We start from the raw sequence: 26,558 nt of genomic DNA on the forward strand, positions 1-26,558 counted from the left end.
TATAGCATAATTACACTGTAATGTCGGATAAAACAGACACCGCGAAAGTACGTAAACAACTGCTTCCGTTCGCTGCCTTATAGCCACAGCCATGCGGTAGGCCTTAACGTAACGTTGCCACATTTCAGTCCTCCGGCCTCTAATACAGGGGGCCGTGATCATCTGCTTTGCGGAGCTACTCGTCTGTATATGCTTGTAGCGACACATATCTTTGATGGCTAGCTTGAGATCACTGGTGTAAACTGTGAAGTTAATCTTTGGTTTGTTTACATGTGAAAGGCAACGGGAGCGCGAGGAGGTGGACGAGTTCTGCTAAGGCGAAGGAACTTAATGAAATGATAGCCAGACGTTTAGCTTGGTTTACGACGCCAGTGGGGCGTAAAGTAGTTTTTGCAGGAGTATTTACTGCCGGAATGAGTTTCATGTCACTCAATTATTTTCCAAATACATTTTTTCTTGATGATTTTCGAGAGTTTATGCAGTTATACAGGTGACTATTCACTTTAGTTGCCACTTTTGGAATTAGGTATTTTGAGCTCTAGGCTGTATTAATATTCCCCGTCTTGGACCTTTTTTCACACCGTTAGGGATGCCCAGCTGTGATTCGTTGTGTGTGGAAATTAGAGTTGCAGAAAATAACGTTTTTTTAACAAAGTCTCATACACACTTCAAACGAAAAAAACTCATTTTGCATCTAATGGTTAGACATGTAAAAGAAAGGAATTTCAGTCTCGGCAAGTACCAGCATAAACAGAGATAATTTTGTTTCTGCGTGGGAAAGTACAAATTACAGTAGTACTAGAGTAACTAGCGTAGCATTAGAAAATACATTCTGTATAGAAACTTGTCTTATCTTAAATACTTATATAAGTCAAAAATGTTTTGAATCATTGTTTACAGTATTGAAGGGCGAGCTATATTTTAAGTGGCGTTTAGATGAGACACCGATTTCTTAGCATGATATCCAGTAAATGAAATGGGAAGGCATCTACACGTTGCGTTATAGGGTAACTTGTAATAAAGGTGTTTTTTATTTTGGGTATCAACAATGTCAATAAGTGCTCTTTTTTATGTAGTGTCTGCATTTTACTACATATACGTGCAAGTTCTTTAACGTGATTTGATTTTGTGGAATGTTAGCTGACAGGTATATTGCATTTTTCAGGCATGGCCTAGCAGTCCCTATACCAGAAGACGTCTTGAAACGTTTTCAGGTAGTAATGGATGATATGAAAGTCTCTTCAAACGAAAGATCATTAATAAAGCCGTTTACTGTGTATGGTTTTGACACATTTCATGCAGGATCAACATACACTAAACAAGGGGCACTTGTTGGAATACCATCATTTTTCCATTATTCCTCTGTAGATCAAGTGGACAAGACAGTCATTAAGGCAAGTAACATATCAGCTCTATCCAGTTTGTTGTTGGTGTAGTAAAATTGTTACTTTGGGGACAGTAGTACGCAATGGCGGAGTACAACATATATGCCTACTCCATTTTAGTTGAAAATGAAAAATCTTGTAGCTACAAGTCAGTTTTGGCTCTCTTGAACCGTATTCATATACTTGTTAAACTATGAGTAATTTGAAGTTCATAATATACTTGAAGTTCTTTATAACAAGTACACCCCCATCCATTACATTTGTTTTACCACTTGTATCCTGATACTTTGATAGAATTCACATGGTTGTATGTCAGTTTCCATATTGGTTGATAGTATTTATTTATTTATTAATTTTTCATCACAGATAGAAGTTGAATGGGCTGTATCATATTCTTCAATACTTTTGGCTTTATATGTATTTAATCCAAAGTAACGTTTTGTGTGTCTGGGCCCGAGCTCCTAATCAGTAACTGTTTCTTCCCCAATTTACTGTTGTTTATATTATCTATAGCCCCACTTCGAATCATTTTCATAAATGCTACTGTATTATTGATAACAATGTTAGACAAGAAAATAGTAGCGTACCATTTATTTTCTGTGAAGATGACAAACTTCATCAGAAAAATTGGAACAATTAGAAAATCAACACACAGAAGTGTAACGAGAGTTTTGAACTACGTCTTTAAAATTTTTTAGCTAGTCACTAATATGACTAGCACTAATCTTGCCATAGTGACTGCTCTAGAGCTGATGATGTGTGAACTATTCTCAGTCCCACTTGGTGCATCCATGACAGAAATTTCACAAAAATTGACTGTCAAATTCATTTTATGCTCTTCAATAAGTTTGAATAGCATGAGGAGAAGCCATGATTGTGTATTTGAAGGTTTTTGTGGCTTCCCAGTGAGAGATGGGATTAACTTGCATCCTCCATTTCTTTGTATTGTATCTCCTTCATTCTTTCATAATTTGTCAATTATTGAGACTCAATAATCTTTAGAAGATATTATTTGCAGAGAAATGAATCTTAATCCTAGGATATCACATATCAAGTTTGACAGAGACATTCTGAAATCCAGGTTTTAGTAGTCAGAAATATTGAAGTGTTTGCAACGGGGTGTCAGTGCCTCAGACTCGTCTAAATCCAATATGGCAAGCATGATGTCACTTGGGCAAACATAACGTACACACAACAATAATTTATTTGTACAAAATATTTAAAATAATATAGAAACTAATATATCACCTACTCGAATTTGAGAGCTTTTGATGGGGACGGTCCGAACAACTCATCCAATGAAACTGTAAGGCAGGGGAGCCAGTCTTTATCCTTCCTGAAACCGATTTGAATTCGCCACCTCCAGGAGCTTTTATTAATACACACCTCAGGTTCAAAATTAAAAAAAAAAAAAAAAAAAAAAAAAAATAGTCTATGATTTACAGTTAATTGGTTGTCACCCTTCCCTCAGATCCCTATATTAAGCAAAAGAATCAAAAACAATAGTCACCCTCTCTTCAGTGCGGGGGATTAACGCTACAAGTATCCACAACTCCCCCCCCCCACCACCCCCACCACCTTCACCAATTTCACTTCCCGAAATCTGACTCATCAGTTTCCACAACTATCCCAGGAACACACACACACACACACACACACACACACACACACACACACACACACACACACACCAAACCCCCGTCAACTAACCACTCTTAACCCCCGTCAACTAACCACCCTTGGCCTGTACAGCTTACTCACTACCCTCAGAAAAATACAATAATGCCCAGGGACGTTCTTCTGCCAGCAATACTCATCTAAATGAGATTGCAAGTTAGAAGAGCACCCCTTCCTCCTCCCTCTGACTGATTTAACCACCCGCCAAAACCACTCTATTGTATTAATACATTCCCCAAGTTTGTAATTTTTAAACTGTAAACTATAATTTACAATTAAATGATCATAACCCTCTTCCTCAACCCCTGTATAATGAAACAGCATCTGAAACTACAGACTACCCTTCTAAATACTCTCTTCAATTGACTCCACCAATTGCCTCTTAGTACGCTCCTACAAAACCCTCAAAACAGTCAGCATACCCCCCCCCCCCCCCCCCTAAAAAAACCCCACACCCATAAACCAACCAGAGACTTCCTCTTCCCAAACTGTGATTTGTCTATCTCAAACCACACCCCCAGTCCACCCAACATACCTCTATACTTCACATACTCAGGACACATTTCCCTACAAAAAGAAAACCAGTGTAACACCATACTCTCTCACTCACTCCAGTTTCATGTGCACAAAAACTAATAGAGGACCTATAACAAATATAGTAAGTCATCAAAACAATCTCTCTCGTGGCCAACCTGGATTTCTCGAACCAGGTGCCACGTTCATGGAACACAAAAGGTTGTCCTTCCGACACCAAAACATGTACCTGTCCCAGGTCCAAGATGATGGAACTCTTGCCAGCCTCATATTTTCTCAGCAGACACTACATCTGACAATCTCTGCTATTAATGTAAGCATCTGCAGAAACTTGATCAAGGACATCATGTCCTCCCCCTATCTCCGCCTGCAGCCTTGCGCTATTGAACTTGATTGTCATATCCGTACCTAACAAGAGAAGCTACACAATAAATTAAACTGCACCACAAACAGAAAACCAATAACACCAGTGGAAAACACAAACACACACAAAAAAAAAAAAAAAAAAAAAAAAATTGATAACTCACGGAAAACAATTTCAATCCTTAAGTCACCGAGACTGCCAATACTCCACTCTGCCAGCATTAAAGCTCCAATGAACCCAATACACCACATAACACTCAGACCCCCCCCCCCTGCCTCTCTCTCTCTCTCTCTCTCTCTCTCTCTCTCTCTCTCTCTCTCACACACACACACACACACACACACACACACACACACACACACACACACGCCAATTTGGGGTTTGATGAGATGAACATGATTGAAACACATTAATCAACAATGGCCCATGTCAGTGTACTCAAGAACTGGCAAATGTGAACTGTAATGATTCTTCCATCGTGAGACATTTGCATGCAATGTGGAAGGGGAAGGTTGTGGCTCCAAGCCAAGCCAGAATCACAAAAAATCAGCAGGTGGTGTACATCTCTGCTTGCTCGTCATCAATTGGCTCATGAACAGTGCCAACAATTCCTATCCAGCATCATTACTGGTGACAAGAAATTATGTCTTTATGCTAACATAAGGAAAGAAAGGAATGGTTGAGCCCAAACAAAACAGCAATTCCCCATGCAAAGTCCTGTACACACCCACAAAAGGTAATGTTATGCATCTGGTGGAAAAGTGTGTGTGTGGTATACTACAAATTGATTCCCTGAGATGTAACCAACACTCCTGACATTTATTTTCGACTACTGAGATGATGTGCAGATGCAACAAAGGAACAGTAACCCGGAAAACTGCGTGAAGTGATGCTACTCCACACTAACGTCCATCCGCATTCTGATAGACTGACAAAAAACAAGTCATCCCAGCATTGGCAAACTATTGTAAATAATGAAGGAGAATATATTATTGATGACTAAAGTGTCGGTTACATGTATCTGTTGTGTTTATTAAACTTATGGAAAAAAAATACTATGAACTTATGCAGCTACCAAATAGATTGCACATGTTTGTAGTGAGCGATCAGTCTTTCGTGCATAAGTTTTTAATTAGAACTGAATTAATGAAATTAATAAATTCAGAAGTGTGAAGTATTTTAGCTCAAAATAGTTCAGGTAAGATGCACCACCAGGTAAGAGAAAATATAACTTTTCAGAAGTTATGCGTTATACCAGTGTGCTAATGCCACGAGCTAAAGCACACTCTTGTGCAGACTGGAAACACTCAGATTGAAGTGAAGGCAAGATGACGACAGGCTACTGCCACTCATATTCCTTGGTTGTCTGTAAGAGCTATTGGTCACTGAGAGTGAGACATTACTATCTTCGATTACTTCCATACACTTAAGTAGTTCATGTGATTAAATGGCTGTTCTTACCATCATGCTTGCTATTTTATGAGATACTGTACTTTGTTCTACATACAGGAAAATTATTAACCTCGTGCTGTTCTTACACGTGACTACTAAAAACTGTACCTTTACCACAGGTTTAGCTATTTGTGTGTTACTTACACACCAACTGAATTAATTTTGCAAAGTATCTTTCACTTGATCTTATGTGACTGATATCACTTTAGGATGCCCTTGTATGAGGTCAAATGTGGTCTTTGTGTTAAATAAAAATCTATTACAACTGGGGTTGCTATTTTTGTCAGTATTGAGAGATAGACTGTCATTACTGTCAGATGATATTTCAGGACAAGTAAGTGCAACACTTATTGCCACTTATTGAAACAAGAACATCTGCACAACTAATACAGCTGTTATCAAATCACATGCCTCTGTCCAAAAGGAAAACTACACGTACCAATTTATACGTTTAACACGCGTAGTGAATCAGGTCTTGCATCTCTCTAACAATAAAATCACTTTTCATCATAATAAAAAATTGTGTGACGAGACATTCCATCACACTGTTCCATTCCATATTATGAGATACATACTAAAACTGCTGCTGTACTTGTAGGAGGCAAATCTTACTATGAATAATTTATTCTATAAGAAGGAAATGTAGCTCAGAATATTATTACAGTCACAAGCACATTGAAATGTACTTACTTCGAGAAGGCACAACGCCAAATATTTTTGACAGCAATACATGTGGCGATACTGAGAATTGATCTTAATGTTTAAATACTAAGCAACTATGTCCCTCTATATTTAATGAATTTGTGGATAATGTGAGATTCCAAAAACCAACCGTATCCAACTTTTAGCATTTTTGAGTAATGTGAGCAATACATGACCAAAGATTATCGTATTTGGAAATTTTATGGCTACTGCTTTGTCAAAGTTAAATGAAAGAGAGAGAAGACTTTACAGTGCCTTAACAGAGATTGCTGTAAACCGTCACCTTCAATGCTTTTTTTAAGTCATATCATGCTGCTAATACGAGATGGTGCCCACATTGCTCTTTAATGTGTGCACTGATATTTAAAAAGGAGCAAGAAGCTCGTCCTCCTTTGTTCTGTGGCCTGTTAACATCACTTTTCAAGCAACTCTGACACTCTGCTCAAGAAAGCTCAAGGACCTTAGTATCCATGCAAAACAAGAGTGAACCAAAGTTTGCAGTATCACTTGTCTGCTCCGACTCGTGATGTAAGTGTATTGCGTGATGTCATGGTGGTGCAGCACATTTCAAATGGATCGTGTTTGTAAGGGGAATGTTGGAGTATGTAGTGGTGCTCTCCAGTGTGGGATGTTTAAGTATCTAAATTGTTTGAGAGTGATGTTAGTAATTTATTGGACCTCTTGAGTGCTGCTTGTGAAACGATTCTTTCAAACAGGCTAACCTACTGAGCAGTATGTCACCATGACCTGGTGTTTGCTTTCACATTAGTTGGCTTTGCCAACTCAAAACCAAACTGCCACCGTCCACCTAACCTTGACCCTGAGAAGCTACATATTGGTCTCTGTCCACAATATGTACTCCCCCCCCCAGTTCAGTGTTGATACCAACTAACTATTCAACTGCGAAAATACACACCTAAAGCTGTGTCACCACAGCAGTCATTAAAATTACATTACTAGTCAAAACCAACACATAGTATCAAATATTCTACTTGACCCAATTGTGATTTCAGTTTTTCTATTGTGGCTCTGATGACTGCTGAGGATTTTATTTGCGTAATTTCTGAGTTTGTATTTGTTTTGGTTTGACTTCATTATTAGGCTTGTAGTATTATTTAGTTTGCCCCCACTCAAACCCCCAATTAATGTGATTATCCCATTAGTTATATGTTGTTTCTGTAATTAAACATTTTTTATATCAAGATCACTTGACATTTTCATTGTATTTTGCAGTGACCTATTTTGGCAGTCATGCTGTCATCATCGGATCTACAACATACCAAAAGTAAAACCATTACAAGGAGAATTTGTCACTATCTACAAACCTGTATACCAGTGATAACAAGTACATAAATATTAGTTTTGATACCTTTGGAAAATTCTTAACGTGCATACATACCACCAATTCAATGAGAACACTTTCCACTCATAAGAAACACCACCAATTAATGGTTTGTCAAAGGCCTAGAAAAACTATGTAAAATACCCATTGCACAAGAGTGGAGGTGATCAAATGGAACATGCCAGTCATGGCCAAACGACATCGCAGGTAGGCTACAGCAGAGTGAGCCATTAGATGATTGGTTAACAGGTGGCCTATGAGTGCATATATCAGTAATTGGCATTCTTACAATGGTAAACTTGGAGAATCCTCAATTGAAATTCTTAAAAAAAACTGCACTAGAGAATCATTACACCGTGGGATCCAAAATATACTGTAGGATTGAGTGCTTGACATCCATATAGGTACTAATTTAAGGCAAAAACTTTCATCACTAGAGTGAATGGCATCATATGCTAGTACAGTATACCATTATTTGTACACCATATTGTGTATGACATAATCAAAATATGATCCCCCAGACCAAAAATCCACATGTACAAGATTCTTACAGGTGGAATATCCAGATCACCAGAGGACGGTCTGGGTCATATGTGCATAAGTACATAACCATAGACATCACATTCATTAGAATTTAAAATTACGAAAACAAAAAATACAAAAACACTTTTTAGTGCAATTGCAAAAGCTTTTTCCCATTTTTCACCTTTTCTTAAAAAACTGTTTGATATTTTTCAAAAGCCTATAAAAATTCCAAAAATTTGAAACAAACTTATTTGAAAAGTGGGTCCTACAGATATACAGAGAACTTTTACAGAAATATACTGTAACAAATGTTAATGGAAACTGCCACAAGTTTACAGGCTGTAATAACCTATAACCAATTAGATGGAAATGACAGACAAGAAACACTGCATTTATAAATAATTCAGTGAGTAGCAGCATCAAATAACCAACACTAACTTGTCTTACTAACAGGCCATTGTATTCACACTTGCATACAATGTATGCACACATTTGTAGACAAAAATAGCACACACTGTTGGTAACCAAACACGTGGATTGACAGGGATCTATTGAAGCCACAGAAACGTAAGTAAGGTGCAACAGTTTTACAGTTGAGTTGGCAAGGTTTATCTGCTGTCAGGTATCATGATGAGATCTTGGGACCTCATGTGCAGTTGTTCTCAGACTTCATATTGATGGATGATAATGCTCGACGTTGTAGAGCGCGTGTGGCTAATATTTGCTTAGAAATGGAAGATATTGTACAAATGTTATGGGCTGCTTGCTCTCCTGGTTTGACGTCCATGATTATAATAACAGAAAAAAAAGACTAACACTATCCTTTACTCAACCTGTCCTTGGTACACAAAGGGGTAAATTATGCTGCTATAAAAATTTTCGATAACAGATGAAATAAAATGTCTGATAGACAGCAGTAATAGCTTCAAAAATAAATTGAAATCATATCTCCTTGACAACTCCTTCTAGACCATAAATGAATTCTTGAATAGGAATAAATAAATCCATAAATATAGTATATGCATTTTGTGCCATTTAAGGGAATGGGGTAAATAATAGAAACATTGATCTTTAACTCTGTATTGTTATATATATGTGTGCATTTCTTTTGCACTTGACACGTTCCACATCATAACGGCTACCGTACCGCATGATTGATCAATGGAACACGCAACCAACCAACTAACTACATAACTCAGCATAAGAACCTACAGCACGAAAACTTGTACTACAAGTAGACTAAAAACCAATATTACTAACCTGTGTTTATGAAGGAAAAACAAATCATTAAAACACTAGCGTGTGTGACACCAACCATACTGGGACCGAAATTAAAGCAGCAAACTGATACTTCCTTATCCTACATCTAACTCAGGGCATAATCATACCAGATGTCCGTATGATTGCGTTCTCCTGGTAGATGCCATTCCGGTCAACAGACAACCACACCCACGATGACATCTTGTCACCTACCAGGCAGGGTAGTTTTTGCTGGATAGTGTCACATCCACAATCACTGTGGGCACAGACAGTGCTGTATGGCACAGGGAAGACACCTACCAGACACTCTGTAGTGGAGGACCATATGGAGAATGGAAGCAGGAGATTGCAAACTGATGTGGCCCTATGACTTTTTGTGAATTTTTCTGTTTGTTTATTTGTTTTTTCTCCTCAGATGTAGAGACAGTTTATAGAGACCCAAACTGTATCCTGACAGCGAGGGAGGGACCAATCACATATGACATCAGAAAGAGAGGAGCGTTATTTGGCTGTAAGGACACAACACTACCACCTTAGTACAGCACGGCAACTGGCATCTGACCTTGCAGCATTCACTGGGCTTGTTGAATCGAGGCAAACAGTGTACAGAAGGCTTCAGCAGAGTGGCCTTTACTGTCAGACCTGGTGTATGTGTACCTCTAGCATGTCTTTATAGAAGGGAACGTGTAGAGTGGAGTCGTCAACATGTTGCTTCAGCAGTCAAACAGTGGGCCAATGTTCTTTTCACAGAAGAGTAGCAGTTTGGTTTCGTGAGTGATTCTCAACATACTCGCATCTGGAGGGAAAGCTTTATTTTTACCTCTCGAACACCCAGTCATGAAATTTTACAGTTGAGTTGGCAAGGTTTAACTGTTGTCAGGTATTGTGATGAGATCTTGGGACCTCATGTGCAGTTGTTGCGAAGTGCTGTGGGCTCAGACGTGATGTTATAGAGCACGTTTGGCTGATATTTGCTTAGAAATGGAAGATATTGTACAAATGTTATGGGCTGCTCACTCTCCCAGTTTGAATCCCATAGAGCATGTCTGAGATGTACTAGGGAGATAGGTTGCATCACATCAGCATGCACCACCTACTCTCCAAAACTTGCGATCAGTGCTACAGGAAGAATCGGTGTTATTGCCTCAGCATGAGACTGATGACATCATTCACAGCATACTCCATCAATGTCTGTATGGTTGCCAGAAGTGGTCACAACCTGTCCTGAGCATATTAACCAGATATAGGAATGTGTGTGCTAATCTGTTAAGTTGGAAAAAAGAACAATGATGTCTACCATTACACATGTTGACTTGGTTAACTTAAGTATCCTTCAAATTTTTTCTACTTTAGTATCACCTGTTTATACTGTTTTCTGGCAATATAAGTGCAACCTTGCTAAGTTTCTGTTTGTTGCTTTAATTTTGGACACCAGTGTACATAATATGACATCATTCACACAGCTCTGAATTGGTAGATACCATGACAGGTGAAACCAAACCAACTCAGGTGCGTTCCACGTTCTTATTGTACTACAATATTGATTGAAAGTGTATAATAATAAGCCTCTGTATTTTAAGATAAAGATCATGGATTACTTGTCATTAGACATTGCTTGGAATAAGACATATTCTATAAGAGGAAAGGGCACCAAATTGGAAACAATATCTATAGGTACTGAAATATATAACCGGGTGACAACAGCCCACATGGGGCAATATACCAATGTTTGACCAAGACACTGTGCAGATGTGTCAACTGTGAAACCTACACGTGCTGTAATAAGTGGATTATGTGAGGGTGGGTTACAAAACAATAATTTAAAAATGGTACTTACTAGTTCAGCTAGTGGAAAACGTATGTCTTATGTGAATGACAGTGTCTAACTTTCAACCTATGATATCAGCACAGCATGTGCATTGGAGATCATTGCAATATAGGTGATGCAGTGGACTAGTATAATCTATACATACAAGAAACATTGATTTGAGCACAGTATGTGCTGAGGAGATCATTAACAATTGGGTAATGCAGTAAAAAGAGTAATCTATGCAAATAGGAAGCACTTGCAACAGGGAGCATGATTATAAAATCAGAGGAAACACACCCTGTTACTGTCATAAGAAAAATATTTGGACTCAACCATGAGCAGTGTGTGCAAACTGGTCAACTGTTACTGGTAGTGACTACACATACACACTTGCTGTGTTAATCTCAAGCCCACATTCCTAAGTCATCTAGTGCTACTTTTACATACACACAGCAAGTGTTTTTGTAACGGTAAATTTTAATGAATGTGACACGTAATTAAGTACCCAGCACAGTGGTTGTTATGACCCAATCTATTCTGTGGTGATCTCTTTGTTTCACCTGTATGGAAAGGTTTTGTTGTGTGCGTGGATTTCTGGTCTGAGAGATTGTACATTGTCATCCATGCTGTGGTGTGCAAACCATGGCATACCGTATTAGCATATGAAGTGTGTTTGACCATTCACACTAGCAGTTTTTGCTTTAAGTTGGTATCTCTATGGATGTTAAGTTCTCGGTGTATCATATGGTATGTTTTGGATCCCGTGGTGTAATGCTTCTCTAGTGTAAGAATGTCAATGATTCTTCAGTGTGTGTGTGTGTGTGTGTGTGTGTGTGTGTGTGTGTGTGTAAGAATGTCAAGTACTGACGTGCACACACACACACCACCTATTGAATAATCATGTAATGGCTCACTCTGCCTTAGGTTGCCTGCCCATTTAATTTTTCCTGTTATGTCATTGGGCCATGACTCCACATTCCATTTATTCACCTTCAATCTTGGGCACACAGTTGGTGCAATGGATATTTTATATGTTATTTTTTATGTCTTTGACAAGCCAATGTGGTGGTGTTTCTTATGAGTGTGAAGTGTTCTCATTGTATTAGTTGCATGTATGCATCCTAATAAAATCTTTCCGATGGCATTTAAACTAATGCTAATGTGCTTCTTATCAGCGATATACAGGTTTGTACACAGTGATATATTCTCTATGTAATGGTTTTACTTTTTTAAATTGTAGATCTGATGATGACGGCAAGATTGTCAAGACAGATGATTGTGAAATAAAATGAAAATGCCAAGTTATCCTGGCTGCAGAAAATTTTCCAGATATGAAAAATATTTAATTGCAGAAACAACGTATAACTAAAGGGATATCTGCATTGATTAGTGGGTTTTGGGTGAGACCAGACTAAGGAAAACTACAAGCCTAATAATGAAGACATACCAAAACAAATAGTAACCCAAAAATCACACAAACAAAATCTAGAGCAGTCAACAGAACCACAATAAAAGACTGGTATTGCAAATTTGGTCAAGGAGAATATTAGATAATAGTTTTAGTTTTGACCAGTGACGTAATGTTAATGTATGCTGTGGTGACATCATTTGGTGTGTACTTTCGCAGTTCGATTGTTAGTCGGTGAAGCCACCAAATGTGGCAGAGGATGAGATGTTATGGTGACCAACTGATCTGTAGTTTAGCTCAAGGTCGAGGTTAAGTTGTGGAAAAATAAATTGACAATAACTGATACACATAATCTGTCGAAGTAAGGTACAATTTATGTTGGTCTATTTACGGTAGTTTCTGTTAAGACATTGTAAAGGTATCTCCATTCATTTCACTTTGACAAAGCAGTAGCCATAAAATTTCCTATTACGATAATCTTAGATTATATACTGTTAACATTCACGGTAAGTGCTGAAAGCTGGACGTGGTTGGTTTTTGGAACGATATATTATCCACAAATTAATTACTTTCAGAGGGAGATAGTTTGCTTGGTATTTTAACAGTAAGATCAACACTCAGTACTGTCATATGTATTACTGTCACACTTCCTGGCATTGTGCCTGATGAAAGTAAGTACATTTTAGTGTCCTTGTGAATGTAATAATATTCAGGGCTAGGATTTCCTTTTTATAGAATAAATTATTCATAGTAATATTTGTCTCCTGCAAGCACAAAGACAGTTATAGTATATATCTCAAAATATGGTATGGAACATAGTGATGGAATTTCTTGTCACACAATTTCTTATTTTGATGAAAAGTGATTTTATTGTTAAAAAGGGAAGCAAGACGAGATTTTAAAGTATAAATGGGTAAGTGTAGCTTTCTTTTTGGATTGAGGTATGTTATTTGCTAAGAGGTGTACCAGTTGGCAGATATTCTTTTTTCAGTAAGTGGCAATAACATTTGCACATTTTTTCCTCCTGAAATATGATCTGCCAGTAATGATAGTCTGTTCCTCAATACTGACAAAAATTGCAATCCCAGTTGTAATTGATTTTTGTTTAAAGCCATGACCACTTGTGACCCCATATAAGGCCATTGCCAGTCAAGTGATACCAATCACCTAAGAACAGATGAAAAATACCTTATCAGAATTAACTCAGTAAGTAATATATATATTCCTGACATCATCAGTCTTGGGGTGATCTGCAATGTGTGATAACTGAACATCGCTATAAAAGCATTTTATTGGCTGACCAATTCTGACAGTGGTGCTGTCATTATGGATCTTATGCTTCAAAAAATTTTTTACAATTTATTGTCAGTGTTGCAAGTCACTTCAAATTGCATATGTACATTCTACTACCATGAAGATCACTACACATTGACATATACAAGACAATAATCCAGCCAAATGCCCTAGTGCCACCTAGTGGATGTATGTGGTGGTCGTTGAATTTACACCACGTCTGTCAGTTGCCAGATGGTGGTTAGCATGAACATTTGCATTTGGTGCAATACAGTTATGTTTGTATCCGAGCATAGTACTTTTATATTTGAGATGCTTGTAGACTCATGCCCTCTTCATAGGAGAGGGAAGTGCATATGCAATGTGAAGTGACTTGCAACACTATTGCACAGTATATTGTAAAAAAAATTTAAAGCATAAGATCCGATGATGATAGCATTGCTCTGTCAAAACCAGTCTTCCAATAAAATGCTCTTTAGTGATCTTGGCTCATGAAGTTCCCTTCATTCATCACAAGTAATACATAATTACCTAAATCAGTGGCACAAGGTGCAGTTCCTACCAGTCGTGTTTAAGAATGCCATGAGGCCAATAATTGTGCTGTATGTAAAGCAAGTACAGTTTCAAAATAAAAAGTATGACAGTAAAGAAAACAATTTCAGTCAGATGAACAATTCAAGCGTAAGGATGTAGTCGAAGATAGTAATGTCTAGCAGTCAGTAACCAATAGCTCTTACAAGCAACCAAGGAAGATGAATGGCTGTAACCTGTCTTCTTCTTGCCTTCACTTCAATGTGAGGATTTCCAGTCAGCACAAGAGGGTGCTCTAGCTTGTGGCATTAGCACACTGTCTGATATAACACACAATTTCTGAAACATCATATTTTCTCCAATCTGTTGGTGCATCTTACCTAAACTATTTTGAGCTCATATATGCTAAACTTTTCAACTTAACTCAGTTTTAAGTAAAAATTCTATTCCTCAGTTTGTAATCGGACACTTCATGTAGCTCAACAGACAGAACATGTAAGGTACTTTCTATGTTGTGTTTGTTACCTATTTCTGTACTTATGCTCCATAAAAACTGTGCCTTACATGCATCATTTTGACAAGTATCAGATTGTGAATTCATTCTTATCTTTCTTATTTGTTCTTGAGATCTTGGTGTCATTTGATAATGGCATCATATGAGACCAAAACTAGCTGTGATGTTCAATAAAAATCTGTGGCAGCTCATGGTTTTTCACGCTATCATCTGTTGTTGTGGAACTCGTCACACTCTTCATAGAGACATTATTTGTTCCTCAGTTCATTAAACCATTAAAATCTGCATTTGGCTCATGCTTCCACTACCAAATATAGGAAATATGTTACTGATGACTTTTATGTGTCATAAACTGGGGTGGGGTGCAAGAATGCCTTGAGCGAACTGCTTGTAGTCTGCATTAAAGAGCGTAAAGATACAGTTCAGGGTTGAAAAACAGACATGCATTAATATGCCAAGACAAATAGTTGTAGCAGTTGAAGTCTTGTTTATTTTACCTTAAAGTAGTACACCAAAATTTGAAGTAGAATCAAAATTGTTTTATGTTGACTCATTAAAATATTTTAACATGGTATAAGCTTAGTTGGTAGGAAGGATTTGTGGTTGGTAAGTATTACTTTTGATATTCAACAAACTCCAGAGAAAGGTAATTCTGCTGGTGCCTGTTACTTCCGAAGTCTAACTGGTAAGTTGCAATATTATTGCTTGCATATGAATGTCTTAAGTGATATAGTTTCATTTTTTTGTTCATTGCTAATACTGCTCAGTCACTATGCAGGCCTAATTGCAAAACTGCATTTTTGTTGGGTGAATCCGATAATGCGAGTATACCCAAAGGTTCTGGGACCAACATGGAAATCCAACTACTAACCAGAATTTCTTCTAAGTACGGTGAAAGCTGTCAAATCAGCATCCAGAAAGTTTCAGAGCAATACGCAGTTCCATATACGGCATTAAATGACAAACTCAAGGATAGGTACAAATACGAGATGGGCGGCTGACCAGCATTAACCAATAGTGAGGGAAAAAGCCTGGTTGAAGGATTATTGTGTTGTGCAAAATGGGGGTTTCCTTTGAAGAATAATGATGCTAGGGATATTGTACAGGCATATCTCAATTGAGCAGGGAGGATTGAAAAAAGATTTTGTGACAGTCGACGTGGGCATAGTGGGTAAAATCTTTTTAGAAAAGAAAGAAAGAACTAATGGTTAGAGTAAGTGAAAATGTGAAGAGGGCAAAGGCAGCAGTTACCCAAGAAACAGTGATTGATTATTTTAAAAACCTTGAAGTGACCTTGAGTGGTGTCCCTCCCTCCCAACATTATAAACTATGATGAGACAAACTTTTGTGACGATCGTGGACAAGTGAAAGTAATAGTGAAGCGAGGCCCAAGACATTCTGAAAGGATAGTGGATATTTCTAAGTCAAATATTAGTGGGGTGATAGCAGCAGCTGCTGACAGCTCAGTCCTCCCACTGTACACAGTTTATAGGGCAAAACACCTCTACGATACTTGGACAGAAGAGGACATAACTGGTGCAGGTTATAATAGGAATAAAAGTGATTGGTTTGACCTAACAATGTTAGAATCATGGTTGCCATAATCCCAGCAATTGGAGGGACCTGAAGTGATTATAGGTCGCTATCTCTAGAGTCATCTGTCTTATTACGTGATTAAACTGTGCCAGAAACAGGAAATTAAATTTGTGCTTCTACCACCTAATTCTACTCATTTGTGTCAGCCGCCTGATGTGGCCTTTTTTAGACCTTCAAAACTTGCTTGGAGAAATGTGCTAGATGATTGGAAAAGGAAGAATAGAGGCGTGGTGACAAAATCCCTATTTCCCAGGTTGTTGAAGAAAACCTTCGAAAATATAACTATCACGTCCAATAAAATGTAATATCTGGGTTCAGAAAAGCAGGAATTTTTCTTTTCTTTGTGATAAAGTCACTTTACAGATTCCAGAAGCAATCGATAACAATGCACATGGCACCTGTTCATCAGAAGCTTCTTGGGCAGCAGCCTTAAAAATGCAATTGAAACAGATTCACGCTATTGAAACAAAAGGATAGTCCAGTGGCGTCTGGACATTGGTGTGTACGGATATTGTTAGTACATGGATCCCACTTCGTACCCCATTGGAAGCAGTTGCCGTCCAGGTCCACTTGGACTTTGCAGTCACGGTATGCAATCTCTGTCTCTCCTGACAACCCACGTAATCTGCTGCCCTGACTGCCCTCATTCAGCAGTTCCCCCTCTCCCCTTCTCCTCCTCGGGGAATTTAATGCCCATCGCCTTTTGTGGGGCAGTAGTTTTGCATCTAGTCGGGGGCTCCACATTAAACAATTTCTTGCGGACTATGACCTGTGCCTTCTTAATTATGGCTTCCCGACTCATTTTAATGCCGCCCATGATGCTTTCTCTGCCACTGATCTTCCACTCTCTTCCCCTCCCCTTCTTTCTTCCTTCCTTATGCTGGTTGCCATACTATAACCTCTCTGATAGTGACCACTTCCCAATGATTCTTTTGTTCCCTTCCCATATCCCGATTACCAGGTTACACTGCTGGGCTGATTAGCCTCTACACAGCTCCCAGGTTGTATTCCCACCTCCTTAGCCAGTTTGGATTGATGAAGTCGTCTGTGATCTGTCTGGTAAGATAATCTGCATTGCCAGCATTGCTGTACCCTGCTTGACAGGCCCCATTCACCATCAGCCTGTTCTGCGGTGAAGCTTGGCCAATGCCACCGCTATCCATGATCATTCTCACACCTTGAAACATCTTAAGCGGCATCCGTCCTCTGCTGGTCTTATTAAATTTAAACATTTTCACGTCATAGCCTGCTAATTAATCATACAGAGCAAACAGATGTGTTGGGAATGCATTGTCTCCTCTCTAGGTTCTTGGTTCTTCTGTCCGTTCATCATGGCTGTGGGCTACAATTTGCACCCTCCAAGGTTGTCAGCAGCAGTCTTCCATTCTGGGCCTTGCCCTTCCAAGTAGCCTTTGTACAGACCCATCAGTTCTCGCAGAACACCTTACAACTTGGGCTGTTGATAAATTATCGGTATATCAATATTTTTTCCAAAAAATGTAGATATACAGGGTGATTAAACTTTCGAAACACTTTAGAAATAACACCACTGGTCAGAATGACATCAAATTGCAATGTAATATTATCGGAGAAGGGCGAAAATGTATGGCAGAAGAAAAAAATAGTGTGAAAATTGATGCATAGATGGATCTGTATGTGTCGCAATACGTAAATCAAAACACCTGTCATGCACACGACACATTGAAGTTGGTATAAACACACCGCGTAGACAGCTTTTCCTCCTTTCATGTCTGTGATGTTCGCCATGACTGTCTCAATGCAGGATTGCACTCTGCTTGTAAAGCAGTATTGCAAGAATGATGACTGTGCATATATGTCGCTCTGCAGAAGTTCCAGACACTGAAGGGTTTGATAAAAGGCGTTGGTCCGATGGCTGCTGTGGGTCTAGTTAAAATGATTCGGAAATTCGAAAAGACAAGTTCTTTTGGTGTGCAACTTGTTTGAGGGAGGACATGAATTGATTCAATGTCAGTGGAAGCAGTGGCCACAGCAGTTCAGGAGGAGACAAGTGGTGGTAAGCACATGTGTAGTGCACGGAGAATTGCCCAAACATTGGACATGCCCATGAGCATGGTGTGTAAAATCCTACGAAACATCGTTCTTTGCTATCCGTTCAAAATTACCCATGTGCACAAGTTGCTTCTTGTTGACCTACCAGCAAGAGAGACATTTGCTTTAGAATTTCTTGCTTGCATGGAAGTGGACAATGATTGGTCGTGGAAGGTTTTGTGGACAGACAAAGCCCACTGACAGGATATGTCAATACACAGAATTGTCTTTTGAGCAACCATGTCATCCCAGCTCTCCAACAGTGTGGATGGGACCATTTTTATGCAAGATGGCACACCTCCACACATTTTAAATCCAGTTAAGCAGCTGCTGAAGCGCCATTTTGGAAATGATAGAATTATCAGGCGCCATTTCCCTACAGCCTGGCCGTCCCGATCACCTGATCTTAATCGATGTGACTTCTGGTTGTGGGTCTATCTGAAAGATGTTGTGTTCAGTGATCCGATTACAAACCTAGCTGCATTGACTGCATGCATTGCGCAACACATTCTGAATGTGACCGCGGAAAAACTTCGATCAGTTTTCTTGCAGAAAATCTTGGACAACATATTGATCATGTTTTGTGCCATTCACACAGAAATAAATAATTTGATTTGATTTTGATCGATGCCTTTTATGCGGTTTTTGGGCTCTGGACAGTTAACAACCAGTGTGTGTGATGCTTTTTACGACAAGCTGCCTATTGGCTTCTGTCTCAGGTTCTTCAGCTGACATTCATCTGATGATTTTAATGACGTTTCGCCAGCACGAGTGGCTGGCATTGTCAAAGCTTCACCCTCCATTGCTTGTGGTGAACTGGAGCCGAGCTCGCGGCCGCAGACAATATGTACCTGGCCCGCCAATGTCTGAGGGCCTCTCTGCAGTCATTTCTGGGGCGGTTCTCCTCTTGCTACCTGCGACAGTCGTTTGCTGCAGTACAGGAAGCCAGGATCTGTTTACCTTCAGGCTTTCCGCTTTCTTGTTGAAACTGTCTGCATGTTTTTGTATTTCCACAGCTTCTCTGAACAAGCGGGTGTGATAGTGCTTCTTTACAGCCAGAACTTCCGTGTCGGCGAATTTTATTACGTGGTTGGTGTCACTCAGTGCGTGCTCTGCCACGGCCGATTTCTCCACCTTTCCCAACCTGCAATGTCGCTTATGTTCTTTGATCCTGGTGTTTATTGATCGCCCAGTCATTCCGACATACACTTTTCTGCACGTGCACGGTATGCGGTATATTCCTGGGATTATAAGTGGGTCCGTTTTCTCCTTTGTCGACCTAAGACACTCTTTGATCTTCCTTGTCGGTTTGAAAATTGTCTTTACGCAATATACGGCCAATTCTGTCCATCTCTCTTGGAATGTATGGCAGAAAGGCCATAGCTGACATTTCTTTTCTGATTTCTTATGTCGCCAAAAATTTGGCTCTGGTACACTTCTAATATAATTTGTGGAGTACCCATTGCTCCTCGGAAGACCTTCCAGGTGTTGCATTTCACGTCTGAGGTGTTGCGGCTCACATATTCGTCCTGCTCGCATTATGAGCATATTAATCATGGCTCTTCTCTGGCTCGGGTGGTTGTTTGATAGTTTGTGCAGGTATCAATCTGTGTGTGTCGGTTTTCGATACACACTGTGTCCCAGGTTTGCACCATCTCTTGTGACCTGAACATCTAAAAATGGCAGTTTTTTGTCCTTTTCTACTTCCATGGTAAATTTTATGTTGGCATGGAGGCTGTTCAAGTGCCTTAGGAAGTCACTGAGCTGTTCTTCACCATGGCTCCACACTTCGAAAGTATCATCGATGTATCTATACCACACCATAGGTTTTCAAGTCGCCAAGTCCAGTGCCTGGGCTTCGAAATGTTCCATGAAGAAGTTGGCCACCATTGGACTAAGAGGACTACCCATGGCGATGCCTTCCAGCTGTTCGTAGAAATTGCCATTCCACGTGAAATACCTCGTGGTGAGACATGGATGGAAGAGCTTTGTGATGTCTTGTGGGGAAATGGAACCAATGTGTTCCAGAGCGTCACTGAGTGGCACTTTGGTAAACAAAGAGACAACATCAAAGCTGACCAGGATGTTGTTTGGTGCAAGTTTCAGTTTCTGAAGCTTCTGAATGAAATGTTCTGAGTCTTTTATGTATGTGTGTGTCTTCCCCATGTGTGGCTGGAGCAGAGAGGCCAAGTGTTTTGCCAATTAATACGTCGGTGATCCAGGAGAGCTGACAATTGGTCTTAATGGAAAGTTGTTCTTATGGATCTTAGGTAATCCACACAGCCGAGGTGGTAGGGCTTCTGTGTTGCGCAGGTTTCTCTGTATGCCCCCCAGCAGAGCAGATGCCTTGATTAACAGATTCTTATTCCATGTGATAAGCTGTGTCAGATCTGTGCTTAGTTTTCAGTGCGCCGTCGAATCTAATAGGTCTCGGATCTTTTGCTCATAATCTTCGGTCTTCATTACGATGGTGGCATTCCCCTTATCAGCGGGCAGTACCAATATATTCTTGTCGGTTCCATTTTCCTGTAAGACATCACAAAGCTCTTCCATGCATGTCTCACCATGAGATACTTCATGTGGAATGGCAATTTCTACGAAGAGCTGGAAGACGTCACCATGGGTAGTCCTCTTAGTCCAGTGGTGTCCAACTTCATCATGGAACATTTCGAAGCACAGGCACTGGACTTGGCGACTTGCAAACCTAAGGTGTGGTACAGATACGTTAATGATACTTTCGTAGTGTGGAACCATGATGAAGAACAGCTCGGTGACTTCCTAAGACACTTAAGCAGCCTCCATGCCAACATTAAATTTACCATGTAAGTAGAAAAGGAGAAAAAACTGCCATTTCTAGATGTGTTGGTCATAAGGGATGGCGAAAACCTGGGACACAGCGTCTATAGAAAATCGACACACATGGACTGATACCTGCACAAACTATCAAACCACCATCTGAGCCAGAAAAGAGGCATGATTAATACGCTCATAATGCGAGCAGGATGAATATGTGAACCGCAACACCTCAGATGTGAAATGCAACACCTGGAAAGTGTTTTGAGGAGCAATGGGTACACCAAAAATTATGTTAGAAGTGTGACAGAGCAAAACACTTGGCAATGTAAGAAATCAGAAAAAGAAATGTCGGCTACGGCCTTTCTGCCATACATTCCAAGAGTGACCAACAGAATCGGCTGTATATTGCACAAACACGGCATAAAGACAATTTTCAAACTGACAAGAAAGATCAAAGAGTGTCTTAGATCGGCAAAGGAGAAAAGGTACCCACTTACAATGTCGGGAATATACCGCATACCATGCACATGCGGAAAAGTGTACATTTCAATGACTGGATGCTCAATCAACACCAGGATCAAAAAACATAAGCGACATTGCAGGTTGGAACGGGTGGAGAAACAGGCCATGGCAGAGCATGCACTGAGACTGACCACGTAATAAAATTCGCCGTGACAGAAGTTTTGGCTGTAGAGAAGCACTATCACATCCGCTTGTTCAGGGAAGCTGTAGAAATACAAAAACGTGCAGACAGATTCAACAAGAAAGAGGAAAGCCTGAAGGTAAACGGATCCTGGCTTCCCGTACTGCAGCAAATGACCGTCGCAGATAGCAAGAGGAGAACCGCCCCTGGCGAAACGTCAGTAAAATCATCAGATAAACGTCAGCCAAAAAACCCGAGACAGAAGCCAAAAGGCAGTTTGTCAACAAGTGGCCACAAAAGTCTTAACAATGCTGATTTTGGCCTTAGGACAATTAAGAACTGATTTTTCCCGTCTGATGTGATATGACCTTGCCGTGGTGAATGGGCTTACGTAACTAATGGTATCACACCTGTACACCCATGCACACTGAGTAGTACAATTTGTTTAACATCAGACATACACCTTAGGTGTTGTTACATGATTCATTTGTCATTTGTAGTCGACCACTATTTTGTGGCAAGTGTGGTCAGGCCGCCCATTAAGGTGTCCATTGAAGTGTGTGAATTGCTCTGGACCTCACCCTTTCTGGAGTTGGACTGCAGTGTGTATCTGGAAGAACGGAAGATACAGGAGCTTAAAACTATTAAGCGCATCCCCTATACTGAGGTGAAAAAGCTCTGTAAAGCCATGCTGCCACCATGTTTTGCTACCTCCTTCACTTCCATTGTTTCACAGCCCACACAGAATGCTGACGCTGCTATACAAACTGAGGCTGCTACACAAACTGAGGCTGCTAGTGTCGGCACTAATACCTGCGTGTGTCCATGCACTTGCGCTGCTGCAGTCATTTCTATGCCTGTCCCTCCCCCGAGAGCTTCAGAGAAAGCTGTGGTTGCTGACATTGTAGAGCTCCCTGCCCCTCCAAAGGTTATGCCTGGTCCACTGTCCAATGTGGACAGTGGACTTGCGCTGCTGCAGTCATTTCTATGCCTGCCCCTCCCCCGAGAGCTTCAGAGAAAGCTGTGGCAGCTACGATTGTGGCTGCAAAGTCTACTCAGGGAAAAAAATCCAAGGCACATCATCAACCACTGGTGGAATTGGGCAGAAAACCTGACAATGTCGACATTGATCTAACGTGTCTGTCGATTCTTCCTTAGAGGCTATGGAGCTTTATGTCAGATTGGGGCAATCATCTCAATCCAAAACTGAGCCTCCACCCATTGTACACTCCCCTCCCCATTAGAAAGTCAGGATGAAAGTACTACCCCTCTGATAAATGGCTCCCATTCTACAGTGGAACATGAATGGATTCAGGACGTACTTGGAGGAACCGAAATTCCTAGTGCAGCAACATCCTTTGTGCTTACGTTTGCAGGAAACACATTTCAAAGCATCTGATGCACCTGCACTAAGGGGCTATACCCTATATCGCAAGGATGACCTGACTGGGGAAAGAGCCAAAGGAGGGGTTGCTGTGTTTGTCAATAATGGGCACCACTCCCCTGCTCTTCCGCTGGATACTGACCTACAAGCAGTTGTAGTTGAAATTGCTGCACATCAGAGGCTTACAGTTTGTTGTCTTTATTTACCTCCACTGGATGTGTTATACTCTGAGGCTTTCACAGATCTTATCGCACAACTCGTGCGACCATTTCTCTTCCTGGGCGACTTCAATGCCCACCATGCCCTGTGGGGCTCAAAGTCTACTTGCCCTCGGGGTCTAGTTTTGGAGAGCCTCCTGACCTCTCGAGAACTGTGCCTCCTAAACGCTGGTGCTCTGACTCATTTCTGCGCTGCTACTCGGTCATTCTCAGCCGTCGACCTATTCTCTGCTCTCCAGCCCTCGCTGACTCTGATCATTGACGATCTTCATTCCAACGACCACTTCCCGATCTGCCTTCAGCTACTCAATGGTGTGTTGCTGGAACAGAAGCCACCAACATTGATGATTGGCAAGGGTAACTGTACGCTGTTCGGCCAGTTGGCTGTGTTTGAACACTGTGACAAAGTGTCCAGGAATGGGTAGTTCACATCACGTATGTGATCCATCATACTGCTGATATATCCATACCATAGTCTTTCGCCCCTCTTCAGAGGCGACCTGTCCCTTGGTGGACAGAAGAGTGCCATTTAGCTATCCCATATGAGCGTGCGGCTCATTGATGGTTTAAATCCTGCCCAACAGCGGACAATCTCACAACCATTCGCATCGCGAGAGCCAAGGCTCGCCGTGTCATTAAAGAGAGCAACAAGCGGTCATGGCACAAGTTCCTGAACTCCATCAATCATTCCACTTGTTGCTCAAAAGTATGGGAAGCCATCCGGAGAATTTCTGGTAAACACAGCTGTTTCCCGATAGCTGCAGTGCTGAACCAGGGGTGCCTCTAAACACCATCTAGAAACATTGCTCATATGCTGGCCATGCATTTTGTATAAACCACTGCCACTGCAAGCCAGGATCCAGCATTTCATCGCTACCATGCGACTGTCGAGAGGAAAAAGTCGGACTTTTTGGTCAAACAGTTCTGAGACCTACAACTCCCCTTTCTCCATGTGGGATCTTGAAGCGGCACTGAATGAGACTTCTGACACTGCACCAGGTCATGACCACATCCATTACTGCATGCTTTGACATCTGCCAGTGGCATCAAAAGAAATCCTTACTGAATATTTTAATCTAATGTGACAGCCAGGCCCCTTCCCCAACTCGTGGAGGGAGGCAATTCTCATCCCTCTCCTCAAACCAGGAAAGGACCGTAGATGTCCCAGTAGTTATCGGAGTATCACCTTGATGAGTTGTGTCAGAAAGACCCTGGAACGGATGGTTAACCATCGTCTAGTATGGCTGTTAGAGGCCAGGCCACTCCTTAGCTGCTCTCAGCGTGGATTCTGAAAATTTCGGTCCACAGTCGACAACCTGACCCTCCTAGAGGTAGCTATTCAGCAGGCTTTCCTCTGTCAGCATCACTGTATCAGCATCTTCTTTCATATCAGTAAGGCATACGATACTACTTGGAGACACTGTACTCTCACACAACTGCATCAATGGGACTTTCGTGGCCACCTCGCCATTTTCATTCGGTCTTTCCTGTCTCAGCGGTTTTTTCGGACCCAAGTTGGTGAGACACTGTCTGATTGATTTGAGCAGGAGAATGGTGTCCCCAGGGCAGTCTTTTAAATGTTACCCTCTTTGCCATAGCTATCAACAGTATAACATCTCCAGTAAGGAGTCCAGTACAGTGCTCTTTATTTGTGGATGACTTTGCTGTTTTCTGTTCCTCCTTCAGTGTTGCAACGGTGAGCCGTCAGTTGCAACTTACAGTGTGGTGGTTAGAGGAGTGAGCAGTAAAGACAGGTTTCCAGTTTTCTGCCGAAAAGTGTGTGTGTTCATTTTAATTGTTCTCGTTGTCCTCATAATTTGCATGCCTTGCATATGGTGAGGTCACTATCCTACATTTTAGAAATACAGTGCAGTTTCTGGGCCTCATTTTTGACTCCAGATTGTCATGGTTGCCACACCTGCGAGACTTGAAAGCCAGAACCCTGAAGGCACTGAACGTCCTCAAGTGCCTCAGCCACAGATCTTGGGGAGCAGACAGGGCGCATCTCCTCCAGTTTTATCGGGCTTTTGTGCGTTCACGGCTGGACTATGGGTGCACGGTGTATGGGTGAGTGCGGCCCTCTTATTTGCAGCTCCTTGATGCTGTCCACCACGTAGGGATTTGACTGGCCACGGGTGCTTATCAGACCAGTCCCATACCCCGCCTCTGTGCTGAGGCTGGGGAACCGCCCCTTACCATCCGGCAGCAGCTCCTACTGGTGCGCCAGGTTTGTAAGTTTCTTGCAGCTCCAACCTCACCCGCTCACCATATTGTTGCTCATCTGCCTCTGGACCCTCTTTTTTTCCCACCATCCCCGAGCCACAATGCCGTTTGGGATCCGTGTGCAACATGTGCTGGAGTCCCTCAGTATGGAACCAGTGCAGCCGCAAATCCAGGGTTTTAACCACCTGTCACTCTGGTCACTGGAGAGGCCCAGAGTGATTTTAGATTTGGTGCATTACAAGAGAGATTTCACTCCTGCCACAGTTTTTAATGCAACATTTTCTGCCATTTTATCTGAGCACCATGACAATGTAGCTGTTTTTACGAATGGGTCGAAATGAGGATTCTGTTGGTTGCTCTGTTGTTTTTCTGGATCATGTCCTCAAGGTCTGACTGCCTCAAACATTTACTGTCTTCAATGTAGAATTGTCTGCGATCTTGCGTGCACTGGAGCAGATGAGATGTTCTTCCCTTCCTAAATTTCTTGTTTGTTCTGACTCACTAAGTGCCTTTCACTCATTGCAACATTTGTATCCCGCAGATAAAATAATCCAGACAATCCAGGATGCCCTCTTCCAACTAAAACGACTGGGGAAGGAGGTGGCTTTCTGCTGCGTTCCAGGGCATGTCGGCATTGCTGGGAAGGAAAGGGCAGATCTTGCAGCCAAGGAGGCATGTCTCGATCCACAAGTCTTTCAGTGTGCCATCCCCCTGCACCCACTCACCTCACTGTTGAGCTCAACAAGTCGTGCGTCAGTGGGAGGATGAGTGGCTGGAAATTACTGACAATAAGCTCCATGTAGTCAAGCCCACAACACGTGTGTTGTGTAC

General features: G+C 41.1%; 1 protein-coding gene across 1 annotated transcript in view; it reads left to right on the forward strand.

The window, feature by feature from the left end:
• Positions 1-261: 261 nt before the first annotated feature.
• Positions 262-26,558, forward strand: part of LOC124555544 (transmembrane protein 177) — a 41,040-nt gene continuing 14,743 nt past the window's right edge. The window contains exons 1-2 of the mRNA XM_047129498.1: positions 262-490; positions 1,166-1,394. Coding sequence (XP_046985454.1) covers positions 336-490; positions 1,166-1,394 — 384 coding nt within the window. The 5' untranslated portion in view covers positions 262-335. The remainder of the gene's footprint in view (positions 491-1,165; positions 1,395-26,558) is intronic.

Source organism: Schistocerca americana, chromosome X, assembly GCF_021461395.2.
Source record: "Schistocerca americana isolate TAMUIC-IGC-003095 chromosome X, iqSchAmer2.1, whole genome shotgun sequence".
NCBI lineage: Eukaryota > Metazoa > Arthropoda > Insecta > Orthoptera > Acrididae > Schistocerca > Schistocerca americana.